General features: G+C 40.6%; 1 protein-coding gene across 2 annotated transcripts in view; it reads right to left on the bottom strand.

Annotated features, from left to right (window-relative positions):
* Positions 1–12,004, bottom strand: part of BRIP1 (BRCA1 interacting DNA helicase 1) — a 455,971-nt gene that overhangs the window by 259,759 nt on the left and 184,208 nt on the right. The window contains exon 8 of one of the 2 annotated variants that reach the window (XM_075336237.1): positions 5,830–6,051. In XM_075336237.1, coding sequence (XP_075192352.1) covers positions 5,830–6,051 — 222 coding nt within the window. The remainder of the gene's footprint in view (positions 1–5,829; positions 6,052–12,004) is intronic. The other variant, XM_075336238.1, reaches the window with a different exon arrangement.

Here is a 12,004-nt window from a genome sequence, read left to right as displayed (position 1 = left end):
CGATAGTATCGATAATCGGAGTCAACGAGGAGCGATTTTGGACGTTTTTGCAACGATCCAAAATCGCTCCTTGGAGTCTCACACTACCAGATCGCTACAGCGGCCGGATGTGCGTCACAAAATCTGTGACCCCAACGAGATCGCTGTAGCAAAATCGTAGCATGTAAAGCCCGCTTTAGTCTTTTTCAATGATAGATTTATCCAGTCTTTTACAATTAAGAACATAATTATGCACTTGTGGAGGGTTTCTGCTATATAGGTACCTTAGGAGCCCTGCAAATGTAACATGGTGCAGGCAATTTATTTCAGCTTTTCCAAAATTCAAATGGTGCTTCTTCCGTTCCGAGCCCTCCAGTTTGTCCAAACAGAGGTTTCTGACCACGTGTGGAATCCCTGCGCTCATAAGAAACTGAGTGACAAACTGTGGGGCCCACTTTTTGATGTTGCCTCTTGAAAAAGTGATGAATGTGGAGCTTAAGCAACAATTTAGTGAAAAAAAAATTTAAATTTTCAATATGATAACATTAGGTCATCAAATACTGTGAACTACCCGTGGGTTCAAAATGCTCATTATACCCCTAAATAAAATCCTTGAGGGGTCTAGTTTCCAAAATGGGGTAACGTGGGGAAAGTGCACTGTTTAAGCACAACAAGGGCTCTCCAAGTGCAACATTTCGTCCGCTAATGATTCCAGACAACTTTGCATTCACATGGCACTCCTTCCCTTTCAAGCCCTGCTATGCACCCAAACAGTTGATTTCTACCAAATATGAGGTATCAGTGTACGGAGGAGAAATTCCACAATAAATTGTATGCTGCACCTTTTCCTGTTACCCTTGAGAAAAAAAGCTATCAGGTTGCAGTAACAATTATATGGTAAAAATGTATTTTTTATTGTCACGGCTCAACGTTATAAAATTCTGTGAAGCACCAGGGGATTCAAGGTGCTCACCAGACATCTAGATAAATTCCTTTAGGGGTCTAGTTTCCAAAATATAGTCACTAGTGGAAGAGCTCCATTGTTTAGGAACATCAGGGCCTCGCCAAACACAACATGGCTTCCAGTAACAATTTCAACTATTTTAGCATTCAAAAAGTGAAACCTTTGTATAAAAAAAAAAAATTATAAATATGTAATTTTTTATTTTCACGGCTGAAGGTTATAAACTTTTGTGAAGGACCAGGGGGTTCAAGGTGATGACCAAACATCAAGATAAATTCTTTGAGTGGTCCAGTTTCCAAAATGGGGTTACTTGTGGGGTGTTTCTGTTGTTTAGGTGCCTTAGGGGCCCTGTAAATGCAAACCTATTCAAGCCAAATTTGCTTTTCAAAATTCAAATGGTGTTCCTTCCGTTACAAGCCTTCCAGGCTGTAAACTGTAGGGTAGACTTTTTGGTGTTGCCTCCTGAAAAAATGAGAAATATGGTGCTAAAGCAACATTTTTGTAAAAAAAATGAAAATGTTCAATATAACGACCTATTGTTTTCAAATTCTGTGAAGTACTTGTGGGATCAAAATGCTCACTATACCCCTGAATAATATCCATGAGGGGTCTAGTTTCCAGAATGTGGTCACTTGAGAAGGGTTCGTGCAGTTTAGGTACCACAGGGGCCCAGCAAATGCGACATGGCAATCTATTTTAGCCAAGTTTGTGTTCCAAAATTTATATATTGTGCCTCTCGTTTGGCACCCTCCTGTTTGTTCAAACAAAGGTTTTTAGGTAAAATGTTCATGTATTTACTTCTTCATTCTACTGAAAGGTTAGTAATCTTCTTGGATGTGGTTTTGAGCAGTGTGAAGGGTGCAGTTTTTAGAATGGTGTCACTTTTGGGTATTTTCTGTCAGCTAGACCCCCCAAAGTCACTTCAAATTTTATATGGTCCCTAAAAAAATGGGCTTGTAAATTTTATTTGAAAAATGAGAAATTGCTGATAAACTATGAACCCTTCTAACTTCCTAACAAAAAAAAATGATGTTTCAAAAATTGCGCTGATGTAAAGTAGACATATGTGAAAAGTTATGTATTAATTATTTTATATGACATAACTCTCCGGTTTAAGGGCATAAAAATTAAAATTTTTAAAACAGCCAAAATTTTGTCAAATTTCCGTTTTTTTTTTCACAAATAAACGCAAAAGATATCATCTTAAATTTACCGATAACAAAGTACAATTTGTCATGAAAAAACAATACTGAATCACTGGGATCCATTTAAGCGTTCGAGAGTATAACGTCATAAAGTGACACTGGTAAAAATTGTAAAATATTGCCTACTCATTAAGGACAAAAATTGGCTCCATCATTAAAGGGTTAAGCCTGTTATCTTTATCATTAGTGAGTCTCAGCAATGCCTGAGCTCTAGTCCGACTCCACCCCCTTCTGTGATTAGCAGCTACTGTGTATGGAAATGTTCACTGAAAGCCTGGTGTGGGCGAAGGCAGCTCACAGAGCTCTGATAGATACAAAATCTAAAATAATCTTTTATTGCGTCAGAATGGCTGCAGCCAATAATCTAAGTGATACATCGTTGAACTCAGGTCCTCTTTGCCTACATCACGTTGCTCACAGAAGAGGTAGCAAAAACCTGCTGACAGATTCTCTTTAATAAATATGTTAAAAAGAAGACGGCCCAATACTGATCCCTGTAGTACCCCACTGTTAACTGTCACCCAGTCCAAGTGCGTTCCATTAATAATCACTCTTTGTTTCTGATCACTGAACTAGTTCTTAACCCACCAACACATATTCTCCCCTATTCCAATTATTTTCACTTTAAATACCAACTTTTTTTGTGGCACTGTATCAAATATCTTTGAAAAGTCCATGTATACAACATTCAATGCATTTCCCTCGTCCAGTCTGAAACTTATCTCCTCAAAGAAACCAGGTCATGAGTAGTGTTGGGTGAACCTGAACTATACTTTGTGTCTGTGCACAGACCCCCAAATGTGTGTAACTATTCGCGTTCGGCCACGCAGAGAGTGGTAGAAATTAAAATTTTTGAAAAAAGGAAAAAATAAATAAAATAAGAAATAAAGTAGAAACCATTATACTTACCAACCTTCTCCGCAGCAGTCACAGTGCTTTTAAGTGCTTATTACCCCTCATACATATTCACTACTTCCCCCACCTTCCATCAATCCCGGCGTCTGTGATTGGGTGCAGTCAGCCCATGCCCCCACCCTGTGTGACAGCATCCATGATGATTTTGGAATCACACACGCTGTCTGCGTCCCTACAGTGGTGTAAAAATAAATAAATTAAAAAAATGGCATTGGGTCCTCCTATATTTTGAAACTCAGTGCAGATAGAGCATACAGCTACATGCTGCAGTCCCCAGCCGTGTGCTTATATCATTTAAAAAACCAGCGTGTGGTCCCTCCAAATTGTGATACATAGCCAAGATAAAGCCGACAGCTGGGTCTTGTATTCTCAGGCTGGGGAGACCCATGGTAATGGGGCCCCCCAGCCTAAAAATAGCAGCCTGCAGTGCCAAGATTGTCGTATCCATTAGATGCGACAATCTCGGCACTTTACTCAGCTCATCCCAACTGCCCTGGTGTGATGGCAATCGGGGTAATCTAAAGGATTAATGACAGCTCACAGCTGCCACTAAGTCCTAGATTAGTAATGGTAGGGTCCACGGTTTTCCACTTAGAACAATCCCCCTAAACCTTCCAACACAGAATTATGAATCCCACAATGTAATCTCACACAGCCCCCTCAACACTATACGATGAGCCCCCCAGCACTCCTAAACACCGTATACAAGGGGCTGCTGATAAGTCTTTGGCTTTACTCAGAAAGAAACGAGATAGGAGGATGAAACTTTACATGTATTCCACATACGCTCCACTGATGTCAACACACTTCTTACATCGGTATTCCAAGTTCTGTAAGCCTAGCAAAAAGAAGGATTATGGTTGTGCCTCAAACTAGGTATCCATAACAGCCATGGCATCAGAAATGGTGTGACATTTGGTATCCTTGAGGTGTTTCTTCAGGTTTGGAAACAGATGATAATCGGAGGGAGCTAGATCTGGTGAATAAGGTGGGAAAGTAACCAGCTGGAAGCCCAGCTCTGCCAATTTTGCTATGGTCGCTTGTGCAGTGTGAGTGGAGGAGTTGTCTTGCAGGAACAAGATTTCTTTGGACAGCTTGCCGAGCCTTTTGGCCTTCAGAGCTGCCTTCAATTGGTCCAAAAGTTCAATGTAATACCTTGCATTGATGGTAGAACCCTTTTGAAGATAGTATACTAGCAGCATGCCCTCCTTATGCCAGAACACAGACACCATCACCTTAGTGGCTGAGTTTTTCACCCTGATCTTCTTTGGACGAGGAGAACCACTTTGCCTCGACTCTTGACTGCTCTTTCTTTTCAAGGTCATACAAATAAATCCAGATCTCATCCATAGTGATCAGTCGATCCAGGAAGTTCTCATCAGTCTGGAAACACTGACAAATGGACCGGGAAGTTTTCACTTGAATGCTTCTTTGATATGTTGTCAACATTTGGGGACCCACTTTGCAGATAGCTTCCTCATGTCCAAATGTTCATGGATAATGACACAAACACGTTCATGGGGAATCCCCATGATGTCTGCTATTCCTTTAGCTGAAATTCATCAATTCTCCAGTATGAGGTTGTGCACAGCATCGACGATCTCTGGAACAATAACCACTCTCGGTCGTCCAGGACATTCCTCATCATTGGTGCTGAAGTGGCCCGTTTTCAGTTTGGCAACCCATTTCTTAATTGTGGAATATGAAGGGCATTGATCCCCAATATCTGCAACATATCACCATGAATATCCTTTGCAGACTTTCTTTGCAGAAACAACAATTTTCTCACTCCTCTGCTCTCAGTTGCTGTAAATATCGCATTAGACTCCAACATTTTGTTTTCCCGTGTGCATAGAATACTATTGCCATAAGCAACAAAACCAAAAAATTTGGAAAACATCTATTAGACACATAAGGCTTTCATGTGATGTAACATTCGTTACCATAGAGACAAAAAAAAGATCCCAAGGCCAAAGACTTATCAGCAGCCCCTCCTAATCACCCACAAGCTTCAACACACAGAATAATGACCCCCACAATATGATCCCTCACAGATCCCAACACAGAATGATAAGACCCACAGTTTGATCCCCCACCTACCCGAACATATGATGATGATCCCCACACAATATTATCCCTCAGAGTCCTCAAATGCAGAATGATAAACACCACAGGATGATCCCTATAGTCCCTAAATACATAATAATGGCCCACTTATGGCCCCCACAAAACGAATGTTAAATAAAAAATTACTTACCTCCCACCATTCCCCCATCGTGCTGCTCCATTCTTTGCTCTGCACAAAGTCTATACAGAAGGTGCAAATTTAGTGACACCACCACGCCTGCTGCACCAGGAAAAGCAATCATATAGGCTGAATGGTAGAAGACAACTGATTACACCATTACATTCACCGGTATCAACATCCCATGTGAAATCGAGACAAAGAGGGGCGTTATGAGGACCACTGCTTTCAGCCAGTCCATGGCTGGATAGGAACAGCAACAGCTAGAAGGCTGGATGTGGCCCGCAGTTTTCACAGGTCTGTGTTTAAGAAGTAGATGTTATTTTATTATGGCCAATACATAAAAGCATAGAATTCAAAGAGGGTGTTTTTCATTTTTCCCATGACTGTATATCTACAATACACATGTGTTAAAAACATATACTTATAAGAGCTGAAGTGTGCATTTTAACCCCAATATATACATAGTATTTAGTCTTTATAGTTTTTAGGACTTCTACATAAGTTGTAATTTAACTTACAGATTCTCTAATTTGTGAGTCCAGAAGATAATTGTACGGACAAAAAACAATGTCAGCTTCCATCATTAGATCACGAGCTGCATAGTATGCACAAGCACGGAGCCTTTTCCCAAGACTTACAAGCTCTTCAATGTCCCATGCTTGATTTAATCCCAGTCTATATTGCAAAATGTTCTGTTCACTCATTTTTTGAGCACCATAATAGTAACGACATGACGGACCCTGGAAAAAAAGAGAACAGTAAAATATCAACAAAAATAAAGCTTCAGGATTCATTTTTTCAAGGATTTTAATAGGAGAAATGCAAATCATTGAAAGGTTGACTATGGTGTAAATGAACAAAATAAGCAGTACTTCCTGTTAAAGGGGTACTCTCGGGAGATAAAAGCTTTTGTAAGGTCCCTGCACTCATACACTATAAAGCTGACTTGCCCAGTCCACTTCTAGTATTGTTAGAACACTTGTAATTCACTGTGACAGGAACTGCTCCTCACATTTCTTATCTGGGACGTTACGTCACACACCAGTATGAAGCTCCATGCTGTATCAGACTCCTGATAATAGCTGCTTTCCCAGTTTGAGAAGAGGGGATTGACTTCCCAGAATCTCCGTGCTGTATCAGTCTCCTGATATCTGCTTCTATGCAGCGAACGGAGGTGTGGTCAAGCCACCCCTCTTCTCGGACTGAGGAGAAGCAGCTAATATACTCACAGCATGGAACGTCTCAGATGGGAGGGGTGAGAAGCAGCTTCTGTCACCGTGAATGACAAGTTTTCTAAAGATACTACAACTGCACTGGGCATCTAAGATTTATAGTGTATGAGTGCAAGGACAGCACAATTTTTTTTTAATATATATATATATGTATATATATATATATATATATATATATATATATATATATATATATATATATATACTGTATATGAAAGCGTTTTTATTCCAAAGAACCTTTATCAAGCGGTGAACTAGGCGTAGACAGGAAGAATATGTAGCAAAGAAATCCTTACATAACTTACAATCAAAGTCATAATACAAATACTTTCATAGTTAGCATTATTTTGTGCACTCTTCATAATATAAATCATTAAGTGGAAAATATATGTTTATATATCACTTGAGTATTGTGCTAAATGATCTAAAATTTTATTCATGTGTTAGTTATAATTGTTTACAAGACTCAACCAAGTACACATATCATTCTAAAAAGCTGTGTGCCATTTTTGACATTCTGTTAGCGCTATTGCGCATGTCCATATGCGTTACAGTGAATCTGGAAATAGAAAAACAATAATTGTGTTCGGGAACTTGTGCATGCACAAGTGCTGGATGCTCGCTGACGCCATCTTAGATGAGAAATACATTCCCACGTATTCATAGAGCTGTGCAATGGCATACAAGGCCTCAGGGACTCCATCTTAACAAAGGGAAATATGCCAACAAAGCATTATAGATCATAATAAACGGCACATTTTAGTATTTGATTCTTTTAAATTAGATATGTCCACAAGGAAATAAATGATTATTGTAAACTACAATATAAAGATATGAAAAGAAGGTCCAAGTACAAATGAGCCCTAACCTCAACTCAGCCAGATAACTGCTTTTCAGGAAATAGTACTGGATAACCATTGTACATGAAGATCTAGCCTGGATCCTCCTAGATCCAATCCTCTAGCTATATTACAAAAGAGGGGAAAATGGGTATCTAGGCATAAATGACATAGACTTGCTAATTTTCCACCATTGCTGCATGCATATTATATATTATATATATACCGTATATATATCCATACACATGCATCATAAATGTAAGATCTATACATTTGGGCTTTTGGAATTTTTACATTTAAGTAGACACAAAAAGATGAAAATATCAAGTAAATATTAATATAAAGTGGGCAAATCTCCTTTCAACTTGTCTCCTGCAGCAATAAAATTATTAATCATCTTAATATCCTGCTGCAGGAAATCCTGAAACAGGAAGGAGGTCCCTTTAAATCATTCCCCTCCATGAGAATGCTGCCTTCATCTTGTCTTGGCTCTAAAGAGCGGGTTGCTTTAAGCAGCTCAGTCTATAACAGAGAATCTGTTAGCAGATGCCCCGTCAAAGTGACTGCATTTTCAAGAGGACATTCAACTAGGTTTAAAGAGCTTTTACAAGCCGTGCCAGAAATACGGTTACAGCCCAAAACGTCTTTGTGTTGAAATGTCTTCAGGGCTCTATAAAATTCCTATAAACATTTTAGGATTCCCAAACCAATGAAGGAAATGCAAGGATGCTTTAACAGTCCAGTGGGAGCAGAGACATGTTTTCATACAATATATACTGCATATATCTGGCTCAGAAAGAAATGGCTCTAGATATGTTATTTTAAAACCAAGATGAACACCTAACATTTGTGTATATGTGCAAAACCATAACTGGGAAGAGTCAGAGATACCTCAAAAGAATATACATAGTGAACATGCTCCCTTCTTTCAGAGACAAAAATATAGAAAAGGCACATATTTTGCCATCTGCTTTCTCTTTGTACTCGCCTGTTTGTCTAGACACAAAATTTCCTCTTGCTTAAAGAGGTTCATTCAAGAGTTTTAACATGTTAAACTGGCCATATCAGGATAGTGTCCTCAAAGCTGAATAAAGCTTATTTTTTTATTTTCTGTTCTCTGAGCACTGTTTAGACAAGAGCAGAGCTGAGTGTCATTACAAACAACTCTAGTATCTTTAATCTCACACCAGTCAGTCACTTGGATGATTTGCTCTCACAGGTGGAGGACTCCAGCTGTGGCTGCGGCTATCCTGAGTGACTCACTTCAGTTGCTGTGTGGAGCTCACAGCGTGCAGTCATGTTCTATGGCGCTCGCTGTGAGCGTCAGATGTAGCAGAGCTGGAATCATCATGGGACCTTGTGTGGATTATTTCAAACCTGCAGGCGTGTTTTGGGGGTTAATTAACTGGTGAAAGAGGGTGTTTTTTTGCCTTTTATTTCAAATGAAGGATTTTTGGAGTGTTTGTGTTTATTTACATTCACTTACAGATTAGTCAAGGGGTGTCTTAAAGACGCCTGCCATTACTAATCTAGGACTTAGTGGCAGCTATGGGATACTATTAACCTCTTCTTACCCCGATTGCCACTGCACCAGGGCAATGGGAAGGACCGAGCCCAGCGCCAGAATTGGCACATCTAATGAATGCGTCACTTCTGGGGCGGCTGCAGGCTGCTATTGTTAGGCTGAAAAGAGCCAAGTAACCATGGCCCTTCCCACCCTAATAATATTAGCCCCCAGTTGTTGGCTGCACCATGGCTGGTTTTACAAAAATGGGGGGGACCCCACGTCATTTTTTTCTTTTTTAAATAAATCAAATAATTAAAAAAAAACACGTGGGATCACCTCAATTTTTCATAACCAGCCCAAGTACAGCAAACAGCTAAGGGTAGCAGCCTGAAAAATATGAAAAATGGGGGGGAAACCCTACATCATTTTTTTTTTACCAAAAAATAAATAAAAAAAATAGCTGGCCAAGCCAGCTATCCCTTTATCTATCGAGCTATTCTGTTATTTCTTTCTATCTATTCTGTTCTTTCTAATTATTCTATATGTTCTTTCTATTCTATGTTCTTTCTATCTATTCTTTCTATTTTTTCTATCCTAGCTACCAATTATCCCATCATATTTTGTTTCTCTTTTGTAAAACGCATTATCAAAAACGCATCAAAAACACACCAAAAAATGAACAGAAAAGAGGCAAAAACGCATGTTTTTTTATGCGTTTTTCCAGCCAGAGGTACGTTTTTCTGCCAGAATGTGCGTTTTTCGCTGGAGAAACAAAATTGCAGTGTGCACACATACCCTTAGGGTACCTTCACACTTTAGCGATGCAGCAGCGATCCGACCAGCGATCTGACCTGGTCAGGATCGCTGCTGCATCGCTACATGGTCGCTGGTGAGCTGTCAAACAGGCAGATCTCACCAGCGACCAGTGAACAGCCCCCAGCCAGCAGCGACGTGCAAGCGACGCTGCGCTTGCACGGAGCCGCCGTCTGGAAGCTGCGGAGACTGGTAACTAAGGTAAACATCGGGTATGGTTACCCGATGTTTACATTAGTTACCAGTGTGAGCAGGGAGCAGGGAGCCGCGCACACTGAGCGCTGGCTCCTTGCTCTCCTAGCTGCATTACACATCGGGTTAATTAACCCGATGTGTAATGCAGCTACATGTGCAGAGAGCAGGGAGCCGCGCACACTGAGCGCTGGCTCCTTGCTCTCCTAGCTGCTGTACACATCGGGTTAATTAACCCGATGTGTACAGCAGCTACATGTGCAGAGAGCCGGAGCCGGCAGCACAGGCAGCGTGAGAGCTGCGGAGGCTGGTAACTAAGGTAAATATCGGGTAACCACCTTGGTTACCCGATGTTTATCTTGGATACAGCTTACCTCAGCTGTCAGACGCCGGCTCCTGCTCCCTGCTCGCTTCATTTGTCGCTCTCTTGCTGTCACACACAGCGATCTGTGTGTCACAGCAGGAGAGCGGCTTTGAAGAAAACGAACCAGGGCTGTGTGTAACGAGCAGCGATCTCGCAGCAGGGGCCAGATCGCTGCTCATTGTCACACACAGCGAGATCGCTAATGAGGTCACTGCTGCGTCACAAAAAGCGTGACTCAGCAGCGATCTCGGCAGCGAGCTCGCTGTGTGTGAAGCACCCCTTAGAGCAGCATGAAGTAGGGGGCAGAGACCTTGATTTTAACGATATAACAGATAGTGGAATGCTTGCTAAAGTTTTGATAAAATCCTGGTTTTATCTGCTGCAGAGCTATCAGTTCTCTGAATGTTGAGCTCTATATAACCTCGCCCACACCACTGATTGGCAGCTTTCAGTGTATACTATGCATATGCAGAAAGTTGCCAATTAGTGGTGGAGGCAGGGTTATACAGAGCTCATGAATATGAAGTTATATATTGCAGCATGTTTACTGGTCCTCTAATGATAATATTCTGCTGATAATACTCAGATCAAAACTACAGCAAACAGCCCATTAAGTAACATACAGTCCTGCTCATCGTTATTGGCACCCATGAAGTTTAAGTACATAATGTGGAATAGCTCCTGGAAAAAAAAATGAATCAAGTGAAATAGCTTTTTTGTATAGCGCACTCGTGTTAAATACAACAGAGCAAATGATAAACAACAATTTAAAGCAAAAAAACAATAGGAGAGAAAATAGAAAAACCTCAAGCTGATGTGACACTGGTATTGGCACCCTTTACATTAAAGAAGTATGGAAACACATTTTGACTTGACTGTGATAAATAAAAAATGAGCATCAAATGTGATCAATGTGACATGAATTAGCCAATGAATGATGACTTCAATGTTTTAAAAGCCACACGGTAGACCCTGTTCTTCTGTCACAAGGGTGAAAACAAAGGAGGACATCAGAACTGCTATTATTAGCAAACACAGGTCTTCCAAAGGGTTTAAGGCCATCTCCAAAGACCTTGGTATCCCAGCTTCAACAGTGCACAATGTTTTTAAGAAGCATGGAACTGTCAAGAACATCCCTGGACATGGAGGAAAAAGAAAAATTGACAAGAGATGTCTGTGAAGGTTAGTGCGAATATTAGAAAAAACACCACGTCAAACATTTAAAGACCTGAAGGCCAACCTGAAACAGCCTGTGGTCATGGTTTCAACAAGCACCATATGCCACACACTAAACCAAGCAGAGCTTTATGGACGAAAGCCAAGGGAGAAACTATTGCTGAAGAAAAGACATAAAAAGGAATGACTGATTTTTGCCAAAGAGTACCTTGACAAACCACAATCCTTCTGGGAAAAATGTTCTGTGGACTGATGAAACAAAAATAGACCTTTAGGCAATGCAAAGCAACAATTTGTTTACAGATGGCGTAATGAAGTTTATAAGGAAAAAAACACCTTACCAACAGTTAGGCACAGTGGAGGACCCATATTGCTGAGGGGTTGCTTTGCTTTGTCTGGTACTGGAGGCCTTGATTGCATCAGAGGAATCATGAATCAGAATACTAGTAAGAGATTTTAGAGCGAAATGTCCTACCCAGTGTAAAAAAACTTGGTCTGAGTCGAAGATCATTGGTCCTCCAGCAAGACCCAAAGCACCCATTCAGAAGTACACAGCAATGGTTGAAAGAA

The sequence above is a fragment of the Anomaloglossus baeobatrachus genome, chromosome 2 (genome assembly GCF_048569485.1).
Source record: "Anomaloglossus baeobatrachus isolate aAnoBae1 chromosome 2, aAnoBae1.hap1, whole genome shotgun sequence".
NCBI classification, from domain to species: Eukaryota; Metazoa; Chordata; class Amphibia; order Anura; family Aromobatidae; genus Anomaloglossus; species Anomaloglossus baeobatrachus.
Note: the sequence above shows the minus strand (reverse complement) of the source record. Positions and strands in the feature narration are given on the sequence as shown.